This window comes from Vanacampus margaritifer, chromosome 13, assembly GCF_051991255.1.
Source record: "Vanacampus margaritifer isolate UIUO_Vmar chromosome 13, RoL_Vmar_1.0, whole genome shotgun sequence".
NCBI classification, from domain to species: Eukaryota; Metazoa; Chordata; class Actinopteri; order Syngnathiformes; family Syngnathidae; genus Vanacampus; species Vanacampus margaritifer.
In genome coordinates, this window is record NC_135444.1 from 6,700,309 (window position 1) to 6,717,808 (window position 17,500).

General features: G+C 40.2%; 1 protein-coding gene across 2 annotated transcripts in view; it reads left to right on the forward strand.

The window, feature by feature from the left end:
- Positions 1-17,500, forward strand: part of dennd1b (DENN/MADD domain containing 1B) — a 141,608-nt gene that overhangs the window by 36,696 nt on the left and 87,412 nt on the right. For both annotated transcript variants that reach the window (XM_077584944.1, XM_077584942.1), the window contains exons 4-5: positions 16,212-16,261; positions 17,193-17,312. In XM_077584944.1, coding sequence (XP_077441070.1) covers positions 16,212-16,261; positions 17,193-17,312 — 170 coding nt within the window. The remainder of the gene's footprint in view (positions 1-16,211; positions 16,262-17,192; positions 17,313-17,500) is intronic.

Here is a 17,500-nt window from a genome sequence, read left to right on the forward strand (position 1 = left end):
ATAGGCACCTTTCTCTTTCTTTGGAGCAAACCGTTGGAGCAAAAACAAAGATACAGCACAACTGAGCGGTCTGCACGTATGCTGTGACTATGCGAAGTGATAGTTTGTGAACTGATTTGCCAGCACGGCAGTTTGTAAACAGAGGTTCCATTATACATTATTTTGATTTCAGAGAATAGTCTGGACAGGGGTTCCAAGGGTGATTGTTTATGTTGTGTGATTGACATATTTGGGAAGTTTTGTTATGGTCTGGAGTCTGGACAGGTTGGGCTTTTTGTCCATCATGCCAAAACATATGTTTGCTGCAAACACTTTTCACCATACCTACAGTGAAGTGTGGTGATTGCAGCAACATGCTTTGGGGTCGTTTTTCTTCAGCATGCATGACCTTGGACGTTTTGGAGGAAAGCCATGAAATTGTAGTCAAAACCTTCAAGCTTCTGCTAGATAGCAAAAAAAATGTAATGAAAAGCTCACTAAAACATCTGAAATTGATTTTGGGTAAGTCAAACACACTGTAAATGTTGGCAGGCGTGTGCTGACTCCAACTTAACATGGGTTTAAAACTTTAAATGTGATTGGTTAAATTTGAACACAACCACATTCCATTAGAAGAGGGTGTGCACACTTGTGCGACCATATTATTTCAGTTTGCTTCTATTTCTGTTTTGTTTATATATTTTAAGTTAATTGAGATGTACAGGTTATTGATCACATTACTGTAATGGTGGAAACTTATTGAAGTGATTGTTCTTGGCCCCTTTTTTTTAATACCACAAAAACCTGACATTTAAATAAGGTTGTGTCAAATGTCTCTACTGTACTGTGAGTTTAACATTACTAGAATTGGCTTTATGTTGAAATCATTGCCAAATCAGACTACTGGTAGCAGTTTAAGAACCACGTCTCCAACAACTTCAGGAGGCAGACAAGCATACTGGACTGGGAATTTGATTGTTGCACTAGCTGAGGAGTTGAATACATTTTTTGCGCTGTTCAGTGTCACACCTCAGCAGTCTGCAGCCACACCACCCCTGCCCCAGCCAGATGCCAGTGAACAACCACTGACGGTGTCTGGACAGGAGGCGAGGGTTAACTCTCTGCCAGTGTTCCAGGTCGGGAGTTCAGAGCCATCACCATCTTCAGCCTGTCTCCAACACAGGCCACCATCCCAGGCTGCTTGAAGTTTGCCATCATTATGCCTTTACCAAAGGAAACTACCACTGCCAGGTTCACGGACTACCGCCCAGTGGCACTAACCCCAATCTTCACCAAGTGCCTGGAATAGCTTGTCCTCCAACACAATAAGGCTTGTCTCCCACCTTCCTTGGACCATACCAGTTTACTGACACAGCAAATAGATCGACAGAGGATGCAGTAGCCATTTTACTCCACACTAAAGAGTTACAACAAGATGCTCTTCATCGTATACAGCAAAGCTTTTAGCACAATCATTCTCGACGTCCTGATCAGAAATCTGACTTGTGACTGCTCCCACTCACTCACCTGATACTGGATTGGAAGGACTAACCAATCAACCTCAGTCAAACTTGGTTCCTACCACTTCCCAGATTTTAAGGACTTAAGAGGGACCTAAAAATAATGGAATAATTGGCTGCTCAGCTATTCCATGGACATGTGTGTTATTCCTTAATTATTAATTACAAGGAGGAGACAAAAGGTTTAAAGTTAACTTCAAGTATGCTATTTGCATTTGGAATATTTTGCTTTTTGCTCTCAATATGAGATCCAAAGAGCTGTAACTCTCAGCCAAGCAAGCCATCGTTATGGCTGAAAACTCGAAACAAACCCATCAGGGAGTTAGCAAAAACATTAGTGTTCATCTCACCAGCTGTTTGGCGTATTCTTAAGAAGAAAGCATTCACCAATGAGTTCAGAAATGCAAAATACCCAGAAAATCATGAAAAAACCCCAACAACAACAAAAAACAACAACTGTGGTGGAAGACCACAATTATTTCTCTGTTGAAGAAAAACCCATTCACAATAATTGGCCAGACCAAGAACACTCTCCAGGAGGCAGTAGGTGTGTTAAAGACAACATTCTAGCGGAGACATCACAAGATGTAATCCATTGGTGAGCCTCCAAAACAGGCCAGATGAGAGTCTGACAAACAACATCTAAATATGCCTTCATAGGTCTGGGACAGCATCCTATGGACAGATAAGACAATGTTCAACTTGCACCAGAAAGATGAGAAGAAAAGCGTATGGAGAAGGAAAAGAACAACATCTTATGGTCCAAAGCATACCACCTCATCAGTGAAGCATGGTCCTGCTGGTAGTGTCATGGCACGGGCATATATAGCTAGCTGCCTGCCATTTGATCTGGTTCTTTTGTATTTCTTGATGATTTGACTGCTGTCAAATGCAGCAGGTTCTGAAATGTTTTGGACAAAATCATATTCATAATCATATTCAGCCAAATGCTTGAGAATCCATTGGACAGCATTTCACAGTGCAGATGGACATTGACTCAAAGCGTACTGGAAAAGCAACCAAAGGTGTTTTTTTGTTTTTTTTCATAGACAAGAAGAACGTTATGCAATTGTGAAGTTAATCACCTGACCTGAATCCAATTGAGCATGCATTTCACTTGCTGAAGACAAAACTGAAGGGAAAATGTTCCAATAATAGGCAGGAGTTGAAGACCTTTATAGTAGGGGCCTTGCAAAGCATCACCAGGGACAAAATCCAGTGTTTATTGATATCTATGCATTCCAGGCTTCAGGCTGTAATTGATTGCAAAGGATTCACAGCCAAGTATTATAAAGTTTAAGTTTGATATATAATTTTTTATTTGTCCCAATACTTTTGGTCCCCTAAAAAGTGGGAGACAGATATGCAGGAAAAAGATGACACTTTAGAATATACGTCACCTCTGTCAGACCAATGGATTTTCACAAGCTGACTTTATCACCCGTCTTCAAAAAAAAAAGGGGACGGGGGGCGCGGCTGTTACAAAGAGTGTTGTTTTTGTCAAGCTTTGACAACATGCAGAAATATACTGTATATAATAGATTTCCTGTTATTTATTTTAAACGGTTTTGCACCGCTACAACACTATAGTAAACTAAGATGAAATATGAAATGGAAAAGAGAATTTTAAACCCCTTTGTCTAGCATAAACTGAACTGTGTATCTGCATGTATTTGTGTACTTGTAAGTGTATGATGTCAGTGTGTCACGGGGTTTTGTCTTTCCCCTTCACTGCACCCTGACAGCAGTGTCAAACAAGGCCTCATATGATCTGTGTATGCCTTTGAGAATATATGTGTGTGTGTGTCTGGGTTGATAGTGTTTTTATTCTTCTTTCTAACCCTTTTCACCCTCAGATCCCTGGGGTGCTCCAGGGTCTTAACTAATGGACAGTCTTGCCCCACTAAGTCGGCCTTTGGCTCCGGCACTGAGCTGGATGCCTAACTAGCACCCTTTGTTGCTCATGGGTCCTGATAGTGCTGACCTCTGGGCTTGCTTCTTGGGAGATGAACCATGGTAGAGAGAATTGCAGAAACCAGGCATGTGTTTTTACCGTAAACTGTCCTTTCCGTATCATTTGCAATGTCCAATGACTGTAAAGGCAAAGAAGTGGTGAAATGTGTTGGTGCAGTTAGAATCAGTTGAACTGCTAAAGTGAAAAGTGGTGATTACAGCTCCAGATGAAGCCATCAAAGCTGCCTCGCAAACGGGATATTGGTGGTGGCGCTACTGCCGTTCTCATGCCAAGAAGGATTTTATAAAAAATATTTTGTCTCCTATTATTCTTGCTCAGTCAGAAAGTCATAGTTAAATGTGATGCAGTGGCAAGCTGCTGTTTTTATGTCGATTTAGACACTGGTGTTGACCACCATGGCTATTACAGACAAAAAACGTGCCTATGACTAGGATTATTTACAGTTAATTGGAAAGTTAGACTGCGGAATTACATCCAACTTGCAAAAACTATTTCCTCAACACTTGGCAGAGGGTGGTGTTTGGGATAGGGAGCTATGGGGCATGTGTGTGTCTGACGCCATGTGTTAGAGGCAGGCCCACATCAGGGTTGATACAGTCGAGCTAAGCCCAGTGGGAGTGAAAAGCTTAAAGAAGGAAATTCTCCCCCGGCCGCTTAGTGCGTGTCCACACGCACACACACAATTACACACACACACGTGCTTGCTCTCTATCCCTTTCCCCTCTTCTCCTGGCACTTCATTAATGAAGCCCATGCTTGTATGTTTGGGCATATGCAGTGCTCTTGGCCCAACACTTCCAAGTGTATGCGAATGTGTGTGCATGCGAGTGTGTTAGGGAGTGAGACATCTCCCCCTATCATTTGGTAATATATTCAGAAGATCTCGGCAGAGGCATAATATTGCTGCTCTCCCCTGTCTGAGCCCATCTGTGATGCGTATAAAGGACATCAGCAGGACAGGGTATTAGCACTGAAATAATGCACACTGTTGTTGTTGATGCTGTATTTTCATTCTCTAAGCTGCTTGCCCCCTCACCCCACAACATAAATACATACATTGAGGAAGAGTCTCAAATTAAATTACTGCAACACAATGGCTGCCATGTCTACTACTACATTGGAAATTTGCTATATGAGTAACTCATTAAGAGTTTATGAATAGGCAGTGGCAGTTAAATAATGCTTTTCAATGTAGTAACAGTTTCCTCTAGGATTTTTTTCAGCAGCGGGGGCAGGCCCAACTTCTTACTGTAAGAAAAAAGACATTTTATACATAGAGAGAGACTTGAGATGGTTTGGTCATCAAAAGTAATCATGGCCTTGAATCGAAATATTTTTACATCATTTGATGCTTTGTTAAATTACCAGTTGGCTTAGGGAAGTTATTCAGGACGGTGAAATAAATCTACTGTTGTTAAAGGTCCGGAAATTGATTGTGCAGCCAGCCATAGATCTTTCTATAGGACACGTATACCTGACAAGTGTTGGCAAAGTGTTTGAAGAGGGCAGAAGATCAATCTGCCACCTTCAACGCCTCTAAAATAAGGAGGTGGCAACATGGGATGCTGTTAACCAAAACAACTTTAGTCACTGCAGATTCTCTGCTCCAGAGGGGTCACTGATGGAGGGATTTCATCAATTCCAGGAAGCCAAAATGCCCTCTTCCTCCATTTCCCTCACAGAGCAGCTTGGATGGAATGAGCGAGAATGTGAAAATGTAACACCCCCGCCTCGTGTCAATTTGAAAGTGCACCACATCGGCTCATGCACCCCTCCATCTTTCTTCCATCTCCCCCTACACCTTCCTCCCCCCAGCTCAAGCAGCTCTGTTGCTTTGGTCCAGCTCTGAAGGCCGTTCTTATTACCGGCACATAGTGCAGGTCAGAATGGCAAGCCAGCAGCATAATATTAAAGCCTAATGAAAGGAATCTCTGCAGGGTCTGTGGTCTGCAGCGGCCAGTGGAGGCTTTGCCTCTCTGCCCATTGTTCTTCTCCTCCTTTCCTTTTATTCTGCGTTCGCTGCTATATCCACTGTTTGTGCCTGTCACTGTTAGGCTTTGTCTTGTTCAGTCTTACACATTTAAGCTTAAAACTAGTTTTATTTATTATTAAGGCTCCAAGGAAATGTGTATAACCAAGAGTACAAATATACAGGGTCCTTGTTGTATGACAAAGTTCCGTTCTACAGAGATCAGTGTTTCCTCATTTGTTTAGGAGTGGCGGCCTGCCGCTCTTAAATCTAAGCTGCCACTCCTCTAAATTTCTTTTTTCTTTTTAAAATCGTTTAAATTTTTTGGGGATAATGACATTTTAATTTTGCCCTCCCCCGACGTAGTTCCGTCATTTGTAAAAGTGAAGTAGAAGGAGAAGAAGAAGAACTTTTCAAGTGAGCAAAGACATTATTAAATTCAAGTGAAGAACATTGAATATGGGGTGGCATAACCCTTGGAACGCTTGGAATAACTGCATTAACCCTCCGACCCATTGACGTCACCAGACTTTTGCATTCTTCATTTGAAATGCTTTCAAGGCCTTTACTTTAACCTCTTTCAGTTCTTGTTTGTTTCTGTGGGTTTCTCCCTTCAGTCTCCTATTCAGGAGGTAAAATGCATGCTCTATTGGGTTAAGGTACGGTGATTGACTTGGCTAGTCTAAGACCTTCCACTTTTCCCCTCTGATGAAGTCCTTTGTTGTGTTGGCAGTGTGTTTACAGTCAACTTGTATGATGAAGCTTTTCCCAATTATTGTGCATGCATTTATCTGGAATTTGCCAGACAAAATAGTTTTGTAGACTTTAGAATTCATTCTGTTGCTACCATCATGAGTTACATCATCATTAAAGACTAGTGAGCCTGTTGCACGCATGCAAGCCCAAGCCATAATATTACTTCTATTGTGCTTCACAGACGAGCTTGTGTGTTTTGGATCATAAGCATAATAATTAATTTTACATACTTTGGCCGTTCCATCATTTAGGTAGATGTTAATCTTGGACTCAGGAAAGGTGAGACCATTATATTTAATTGGTCAAAATATGCTGTCTTTCATAATCTCCCAGACAATTTTTTCTGCATCGCCTTATTAAAAAAAAAGTCTGTTTGGGACTACAAATGCAAAATGGTCTTCTGGCTTAGTCTGACTTTTTAAACCATGTTTTACCATGTGTTTTATGAAATAGCACTGTCCTCTTTTAAAAAAAAAAAAAAAAAAAAAAACTATGTCAATCAATCAGTCTGAAATTTCTGCACTTACTCTTTGAAAATTACATACGCATACACCTGGCTGCACAGCTCTTTATGTAAAAGAAAAATATACGTAATAGGTTAATGGTTTTGTTTCAAATCACCTCATGTCTTTGATCCTGAGATTCTCAGTTTAAGATTCTAGTACTTTCATACTACTAGTTTTATTTCATGAGTTTTCCCAACAAAAATTTTGCCGAGCTTGTTTCACTTGATCAAAGATGACCTTTATTCTTGTATTGTCGTAAACCACGGCCTTTATAATTAGTCGACAAACGTGTGTTCCTAAAACTCAACTTCTGAAATAGTGAATTTATTTAGAACTTTTTGAAAAAGTTTTGCACTTTATTGCATTCTTTGAAAATTGGTTAACTACTAGATTGTGAGGGAAAAAGCAGTTAAGAAAATGGATGGATGGATGGATGCGTTTTTTTATTTTTCAGAATTTTTTATTCACTTTACCGTGTGCTCTATATCAAACGTGTCCTATAAATAAATGTAGAAAATAAAGCAGAAATTTGTTTTTCATTTTATGTAATTCCAAGGAAATGTATTCTATTGTGATATAGTTATCTGGATATAAAGTTTTGTCTATATTTTTACATCACTAGTGTGAATGTGTCGTAATTTTCTGACTGTGTTTTCATCTTTCTTTTCCCACCGTGGTTTTACTGTACCAGCCTTACCCATCAAGATTTCATGCCATCATACATTTTAACTCTGCATTATTTATTTTTGCAGTCTTTTTAAAACCAAAGCTCAGCTGTCCTTGTGCCTTTACACATTGCAAATTAATGCATATCCATGCAAATGCTTTAAAAAAGGAAGGCTGAGAATTTGAATATTTTGCTTAAAGCTGCACCCAGGTCGACCCTACCATTCGGCATTTGAAAGCAGAGTGTCTTTTTGAATACTGAGGCACTCTCTTTGTCATGTTAGCCAGAGGGGCTGGATGAGCGGACCAGCACCGGCAGGATGGGCAGGCATCGGATGGGTAGCTGCGCGCAGACAGACTAATTGGGAAGGAGGGGGGGGGCAAGGGGGGCGGCGGGTGTTGGTAAGGGTGAGGAAAAGGTGGGGTATGCAGGAAGGGGGGAATTCAAGACGACGACCCCAAGTTTGGTGGGAGGTGAGAGAGGACAGTGAGTGGGGGATAGGAAAGAAGCGGCGAAAGTAGGTTGAGGAAATACTGGGTTTGGTGTGTATGGAGCCATACTGACTTACTGTATTATTATTATAGTTATTGACTGGTCATTGTACGTTTTTTTTGTCTTAAATCCAAGCCATTGCTTCAAATACATTTGATTATTTCCAAACTCAAAAAAGTAATGTCCAGGATTTCCCTTGTATCTATGTTGAACATTCATTATTATTATGACCAGCAGTTAATACTTTGTGACTTGGATTCATACGGCTAGTCAATGTAACATCTATTTGGAATTATGCTCTATTGTGGTCAGAACACTACAATTTTAGTAATCTACGGCATATATTGATGTAATAGCAGTAAAACAAACGACAAAAATAAAAGCAGGTGTTGGTTTCACTGAAACAAATTAAGAGAATTCGTCACCAAATCAAGTGACACACAATTTTACTAGAGCGCTGACACATGAATGCTTGTTAGTATATTAATTATGATATTCAATTTTCCTGCTACCAGAATTTGTTCCTGTTAAAAACCAGCTTCTCTGTAGAGGACTCTGGAGGCCGAGCTGCCCTGAACTAGGTTGAGCTACGTCGGGCAGCCAGCTAGATTGATCTGGCTGCAGTAGCCAGGGGAATATAAAGCAGGGCAGAGGCTTAAAGTCTGAGTCCCCCAAGGGACGAGTCCTTGCAGCATGGGGAGAGGGGCATGAACTTAGTTCCTTCTACCTCCCTCCCTCGGCCGCTGTATCCGCACGCTGAATAACTTTCCATCACTTCCATGGTTTCCTATGACATTCACTTCGTCTATCTCTGTCTGTTTCAGCCTTTCTCACAGACTTTCTTTTCACCTCTTCTTGCCTGATTATTTTCAGCATGTTCCATTTCACTCTTCTTTTTCACAGTCGCATTCACAGTTCTTTATTTCCCTCAGCTATAGCGTATTTGAAAGCACATGTGAAAGCACAAGTGAATGTTGCTCATGAAGTTAACACCCAAAATGAAACACCAAGGCTAGTGTCGAGTTGACTATGAAATATTTTTTTATGAACACTTTTAAAACTTGCTGGCTTTGGTGTCCACCTTTTTAATGCTGGTGTTCTTCATTTTATTTTGACTCAGTGGCCAAAAGCAAGGGTCCTTGTGTGTTAGGAACAGCCAAGCTGGGGTCACAATGCAGTCGACATTCAGTTTATGGTCATATTTTCGGTTTCTGAAACATTTAGGATAAATGATTTATGCTTGAACGGACAGAGTCACTCCCGTATGCCTGGTCATTGTGCTCAATTTTAATATCCTGTTAGAAAACGTGACGCACAGGCAACAGCATCACACAAATTAGATGCCCTTTCTGCTTTTCACTTTCTATGTTCAATAGACGACATTATATTTGTCAGTCACCATGCTAAATAAAGTAATCGGTTTCCTCCTCGCTCCAAAAGTGTGGTTCTTTGCTGCATCGTCATTTTGTTTATCTTTGCTTGAGTATTTCCGGTGGGTTGCAATGCCAGAAGCATGGACTTATATACTGTAACTGTACATATATCCATGAAAACGCTGCGGAGAAATTAGTGTAGTATTCAAGTGAGGCTTGTTTAGCGAGTGGAACGGTGCTGCACAGAAGCCATTTATGTACTACAAAAACCAAGATTCATAGCCAATAGAAATAATTAAAGAAGAAGAAGAATCGAGCATGCGCAGAAGGCAAACCACAAAGAGTCACTCCTAAAATAATGTGGGTTGAGTGAGAACGCAACTTAAGTTGAGACCTATTTTTAAGAGAAATAAGACTGCTTCTATTTGCTGAAATGTTGTCGCGCCTCCCTGTTGTACTGTGTTATATTCTGCAGGGGTATGATGCAAAGCTGCTGTTGTAGTGTGGCGGTGCAGTGATAGCAGGATGGTCCACTGGGGGAACCCAGAGCATTCTGTCTCACTGAGTGATACCCCTGTCTCCACTCACGATAAACAGCACACACGCATACCAGCGTCTGCCAACCTAGCAGCACATGCCTCCCTCACTGCCCCCGCCACCCTCCTTGCAAATCTCCAAATATATAATCTGCCTCTTTTTCTATTGTCTTGGGAAAATGGCTAACAGGGAGGTACATATATGTGAGTGCTGTTGGTGTGTGAGTGGGGGGTGGGGGAGCGTAGGGTGTTGCACAAAACTGTGGAGGACCACCTTCTTTTGTGCAATTCTTGTATCTTCATCACAGTGGGGTCGGGTATGATAAAAGAGAGGATGCAAAAAGGAGTGACAGAAGACAAAAACAAAAACATTTGCCGCTTTCACATTGCATTTGCGGTAAATGCCATGGGTGGCGGGTTACCGCATTAACAAAATAAAATGGGTGGTGACGTCAGCGTGACAACTCCAATTGCTTATTCAAACTTTCTGGATTTATATGCTGTATGAATGGACTGTCAATGCTGCTTACTAACTGTCGGGAGAAGTGAAGCCACCAGCGGCCATCTTACATTGCCACTCAGTAAGCCCACCTAACTTAAATACTGTCCATTGATATCTTTGCATAGCTTACACTTATTTTTTTGTCTCTACGGCGAAAATGCCACCGTGTTTGGCATACTGTTGTACCAGTAAGTCCCTGAGAAGTGCTACATGCGCAATTTCATCGCTAAGAATATGATTTTTATTTTTTTGCACTTTTTCCCCACAGACCCTGCTTATTTTGGAAGATGAATTTAATGTTTGAATTTTATGGAAGTATTATTTTAAAACAGTTTATACTACCGCCATTGATTCATACTCCAGAATATTTCAACTTAATTATTATTATTATTTTTTTTTAAATAACTGCAACAAAAATGTCTTTGTATAAATGGAAGATGGAAAACGATCCTCACTTGAGGTTCTCTGGGGAGAGAGAGTAGGACCTGCTGCACTTGTTCTATTTTGTTCTGGAGGGACAGTTCAACTTTGGTTGAAGAAATTTGTTATTTTTGAAATTACACCTATGAATATTTGGACTTTTTGAAAAGAACTGTACACCTTTTTTGAATACTATATTATTGTTGGGTAAAATTTTTATTTTTAAAGCTAAAACAATACCAAATTTATGTTTAAAATATTTTAAAAATAGGATTCATTATCAATATAGTCTAGAAAAGATAAGCTGTAAACAGTAACACAATTTCTGAGCATAATAAGAAGGGGCGTGTTTGCTTAACAGACATAGAAATGTAGTTTGGGATGTATGCGGTTTTCAAGATTGCGCTATTTTCTTTTAATTTTTGGAGTGTTTATTGAATATTTTTTATTTGAATGTTGCTTCTGTTGTCATGTTTTTGGGTTGATGATTGTGATAGTGATGATGTTTAGAATGATAATGATGATGATAACGAGAGTGAGGATGTTCGTGTGGAGTGCTAGGATGATGTGTGCCTTTGTATGTTGTGTTTGTTTATTTGTTTTTACTTTTTTATTTGTGTGTTTTCATGTTTTCTGTTTGGATGTTGGTTCTGTGTCATCATGTTTTTCGGGTTGAGGATTATATGACGATGATGTTTGAAATGATGATGATGACAACGATAATGACAATGTTTAGTTGTTTAGATGTTAAGTTGTGTACAGATATGTTTTTTTGGCGGTTGGGTGGTAGTTGGTTGGTTTTAAGTTTGTTTTGTTTGTTTGTTTTTTTAAACAAACAATGATGATATCCCAGCTGAGATGTTGGAGCGGTCGATGAGGAATTTTAATGGATTTAGATTTAGATACAGGACATAATAAAAAAAAAAAGAAAAGAAAGAAAGAAAGTTCCAGCATTGTTTCTTAAATGGTATGCTTCAAGGTTTCAAACTTTCAATTACTATGAATCAAATAATTTTCTTTCATTACTCTTTGTTTTAATGGATTGTTATAAAGTTCCTGTTTTTAACAGGACAAGCACCCCCTATTGCTCAACTAACTTTGCTTGTTTGGTATTCACTCTAAAGTGCTAACACTCAACTAAAGGACATAACAACCACACTGAGACAGCGAGAATGATTTTTGTCTTCCGAATGATTGACCAGTTTCTGAAAATGTTAACTTCTTGTTCAGATAACAGTTGACTAAAATGAAAATGGAAATGCATTGAATTTTTGAATAGATTACCAAGCATTGGTAGATAGAAAAATCGTCTTCGTTCTAAGATCTTTCTCACAGACATAAGATGCCAGTTTGTTTAATGGCTATAGACAGAGAACTGCAAATGTCTTCGCAATATATGATGCCAATATACCTGAGGATGGCAATCTTATATGTTGCGTAGCCCTTAGAAATATATATATAGCACACATCTGCTGTTTCTATGTCACATTATTCACACGTACAAACGCGCACGTTCCCGATGGTCCTGTATGAGATCAGAGTCTCGGCAGTCCCTCGACTGTCACTCAAGCGCAGATACCTGATGTGGGCGGGGCTGTGACAACTCTCAAATCTGGCAAGTCAAATGTTTTTATTTGCAGGCAAAGCGAGTCCCAGTGTGTGTGTTTGGGTTTGTGTACCATATGCAGTGCGCCAAGGAGGGCTCTCAGGAACATATTGGTGCTTGTACATAGTGGTTAATAATAGTAGCAAACGCACACAGCGATGGCAGCTCTGATGTGTGTGACAGTTTTACAGCCGCGCACGCCAAGACACAGACACGCATATGTACACACACACACGCCCACACACACAGACCTCCTCTGCCACCCAGCTCTCTGTCTTTGTTGACTTCTCAATTCTATCACAAATTCTGAAGAAAAAAAAAACAGCAACTTCCCACCGACCTCCCCTACCCTATGCTTCATTTTTGGGCACATGCACACAAAATATATAGGTGTGTCAAACTCAGCCACCCACACAACCGTACACTGATACAAATGTACATGCTTAACCCCCCCATCCATGAAAGCAAAGTCCTTGAAGCAAGCAGGAATTCACATACATCATACACTCAAATGCACACGCACTCACCCCCCTTCTGTCATAGCTCATTGTTGCTTTTGCTTGTTTGTCTGTGACAATGCTTGTGTTGTGCTGCAGTGGCAGCTTTATGTTTTTTTAAAGGGGGCGGGGGTTACGTGGGGGCTTGGTTGGCGGATCAGTGACTGCTCCCCATGCGAGGTCTTAGCAGCAGTGTGCAGCAGACACCCAACTTGTCATCATCAGGATCAGTTTATGTGGGATGGCATGGGGATACAGACGGAGTGAGAGACGGCAGCGCGGCAGCCCGACTCGGACGTGTCCTGTCACAAAAAGAGCAAGCTTGGCTTTGGACTTGGTGGCCATGCTTGGCAGACATGGCAAGACAAAGCGAGATGAGGGAGGACAGAGCATAGACAAGGGGTCGCAAACACAACTCATTTAGGTGCTCTGGAAGCTAAAATCTGGGTGTGCCACAAACAAGGGGTTCTAGTAAGTGTCAAAATTAACTGATAAGTCAACAACTATTATAATTGGGTCATTGTTATTTAAAATTGTCCAAATCCTCTGATTTCAGCCTCTCAAGAGGAATAAGGGCCTGAGCAGTGACTGCTGTGACAAATGTTGTCCCTTTTTTTGGCCCGTTATAGAGGTCACATTTTGAAGAAATCCTCCCACAGATTTCATCTGATTGTTTCATTTAAAGATGTTCCAGATGAAAAAGTAAAAGCGAATGTTTTTATTTCGCTGAATACTGATGCTGTGGCTGCGCGCTGTTTGCCAAGAAAAATGAAGCTGATTTTGATGGTCTTCACGTTAGTGAAAACATATGTAACTTTGCACACTCATCACACCTGGCATAATAATCAATATTTTTATTAGATTATTGTGCTTGAAAAAAAAAAAAGGCTCAGTAGCGCCTTATATGTTTTAACGACATAATCCTGGTTGCACCAAAATTTATGAAACATTGGAGGCATATGAAGGAGTCCCAAAAAGTCTTTTGGAGCCATATGCTAAATCTATCAGGAAGTCCCGACATTTTTACTTTTTTGTTTCAAATTTTGTCCCACATCACATTCGGCCTATTATAGTCACATTTTAAAGAACTCCTCCTTGACATCTTATCCGAAACTGTGGGCGTATCATGCCAAGATTTTCAAGGTGAAAAAAGTACAAGCGCAGCTTTTTATATCTTAGAACACTGTTGCCATGGTAATGCGCTGTTTGCCATTAAAAAATTACGCTGAGTTTGATAAGCATGCGTGAAAACTCATGACATTTTTAATACACATCAGGGCTGATACAAAACCTAAAACATATATGTAAAGGTTATTTTACCTTTTCCCCAAAAATAATATTCCAATGTACCCCAAAGTGGCACGCAGCTCTAGTTATTCTCTGATTTCACTCGTACTTCGTGAAAAGCAGACTCATTATTGTTTTATGGTTAATCAAAATAAGACGTGTAAACATTTGCTTTATACTTGGGGAAAACAATGACTGAACAGTAACTGTATCACTTCCAAAAAGTACATCAACACCTCTCGCGTGATACCCCTATCATTGTTGTTTAGTTGCTGTTTTTTTTTTTTTAAATCAGGAAACAATACCAACTAAACATCAATTAGTTAATAGTTACAGTGGTTCTCAACCTTTTTTTCAGTGACGTACGCCCTGTCAATTTTTTTTTTCCAGCCAAGTACCCCCTAACCAGCTTAAACCATTTGTTTGACGAAAAAAAACGTCTAAAAGTCTAACTACTACTTAAAACTAAGTCTTAAAACCACCATCATTGTCTGATTTGATAAACTTTGGAACTCTATTTGTATTTATGTGGTCTCTTGAACTATTTGGAAATAAAATGGTATAACAAAACAAAACAAAAAATAAATATATAATTAATTATAAATAAAAGATGTGTGCTTATAAAATATATTATCAACATTAGGTATCCTCCTTTGGGCTCATAGTAAAGCTCTGTTCTCAAAAATAAATAATTAACTGAATTTTAAATAAAGTTTACAAGTGATTGACAAGTGATTCTAGGCAGCATATGACAAGTTGGGTCGAACCATGCTGGTATCGGGGAGATGCTGGGTTAATAGGATAGTGGAATTGAATAGCCTACCGAATATAAAATTAATTTGATGAACTTCGATTTTTCTGAAATGTTTACATATACTTTTTAAATATATTTTAAAATCTCACGTACGCCCTGGAGTGCCTTCACGTTCCCCCAGTATACGTACCCCCATTTGAGAACCACTGGGTTAATAAACAGTAACTGGGGGAAAATGGTTTTACAATACATTCTAATGCAAAATGAAATTCAATCCGATTAATCGATGGAATAATTGATAGAATAAGTAATTCCCAAAATGTTCAATAGTGACAACCCTAGCATTCAAAAAAGTACAACAAATTCAATCCTCTCAATCTTTAATAACAGTTCAGAACATTAATGTAACTTCTTCACAACAAGATTGGTGACCGTGCAAAATATCATCCCGTGGGCCGCAAATGGCCCTTGGGCCCCGAGTTTGAAACCTCTGGCATAGACAGTCACCAGAATTAATCCCTGGTCTTGGACGCAGCTGAAAGAGAGGTAGCCGAGCTGTGACACAGACTGTAGGAAGGACCCCACCACACCACCCTGCACCTTTTTGAGCCTGGAGAGGCACGAGCGCGGGGCAGTCAGACAGACAGACAGACAGACAAGAGAGTGGACCCGGTGCTGGGCGACCGCGCGGCTGTTGTGGTGCGGCTCACCCATATGGTGCTCTGCTCTGTTCCTGCTCCCTGTCTAAATCCATATGCCGCCTCTAGAAAAGGTGCCCCCCTCAGCCCTCGCATCCCCTCCCACCTTTCTTGAAGAGCATAGAGACCCCCCCCTCCCCCGCCCCCATCCCACAAGGGAGGTGTTGGGAGGTAAAGCCCCGAAGGCTTGTACTCCCCACCACCCCCCTTACCTCTTAACCCCTCTGAGCTGCTTAGCCCATTGTCGCTACAATCTGCCACCACCGTATCTTCGGCACACTGTTTTCTCTCTCTCTCTCTCTCTCTCTTTCTTTCTCTTCCTTCATCCTTTCATCTCCCTTTGGCACCCCATAATCGATGAACTTATTAACTGCTAATTATTCAAGCTGTGGACTGAGGATCCCTGCCTGTCTGTGGAGAAAAGGGACCATTACCACTTTGTTTAGCCACGTGAAGTCGTTGATATGGCCCATTCATTTGGATTAAGTGCATTTAGGAGCCACTGTTTAGTACTTGTCAGATTGTTATCACAAGTGATTAACATTAATCCTCATTTTGTTCAGCCACTTGAGAGTGCCCAAGAGAGTTTTATCATAAAATACACACTGATTATTTGTATCTTCTTTTTTGATATGTGTTCCTCTAAACTGTGTGTGTCTGTTTCGCTCTCTCAGGAGGTGCTTCAGACGATACCAAAGTTCTGCTTTCCCTTTGACATGGAAAGGTATGATTCTCTCTCGCTCTCCTGCTTCCTTTTACTCCCCACCGCATCTCGGTTTCAACCTGCTTTATGTACGTGCACACGGAACAGAATTTACCATGTGATCACAAACTAATGAGATCAATTGTATTGCAAATTATAATTCACAAAGACAACATTCAAATTTGATTAACACAATCTTATAGGTATTAAAATTAGCAATATGTTGATTTTTGTGGTTGTCGTTTAAATTAATTAAATTATGATACACATTATTGTAGACTAAACCTAAAGTTTAATTAGCATCTCAAAAGTTAGCATTATTTTGCTTTTATCTTTAGTGCTTTAATTAGCACATGTTTCATTGTATATTTGTATTATTAGTGGTTATAATGTTATGACTGTTATTTCCTCTTCCCACCAACCACCACACACAGTATTTAAAAAAAGGAAATTAAACTCAACCATTGTATTATGTTGACAGGTAGTATTGTCATTTTTTAAATGTTCTAATGTAATGCACAGATGTATGAAAAAAATTAAAACCTGAATAACTATAACTACATTGACAAGAAGTGAACATTTATAGACCAGCCTTTTTCTGACACATGAAACCACTCAGGCCAGCATCTCTCCTCAAGGCAGTGGGCTTTAATTTTTGGCTTGGGAAAAGGCCATAATAAAATTCCCATTACAAAGAGAGGAGAGAGACTGTGTGCTCCACTGTGGAATCTTTTTTTCCCCCCACCGAAGCTGAGCTGCTGCCATCTAGTGGTACCCGTGGAGCTTGTTTTGGGCTCTCTCAAGCTTGAGAGTTTCCCAAGATGCCATACTGAGGATGGATTGATTACATGACATTGGCTTTGGTGAAAATGATGACTTTAGTTTTATTGTTGGCATAATTCCATAGATTTAATGCAATTTAATCCTCTTGTGTACACGGATTGTCTTTTAGAGTGTCTCAGAGTCATGTCGGACAGAACTTCACCTTTGTGCTGACGGATATCGACGGCAAGCAGAGGTTCGGGTTCTGTCGTCTTACTCAAGGTTACAGAGTCTGCATTTGTCTTCTCAGGTATCAAACGCACGCACGCATGCACACACACACCAAAATAATCATGAATGCTCATTTGGGGGATTCGGAGAGGTGTATTCATTTAACAAAATGTTCATAATTGTGCTTGTAGTGTTTAGATTGAATCACTTCATTTGCACTGGTTGTTTGTATGGCTATCACAATTTAAGATATTTTTAGAATCCCAT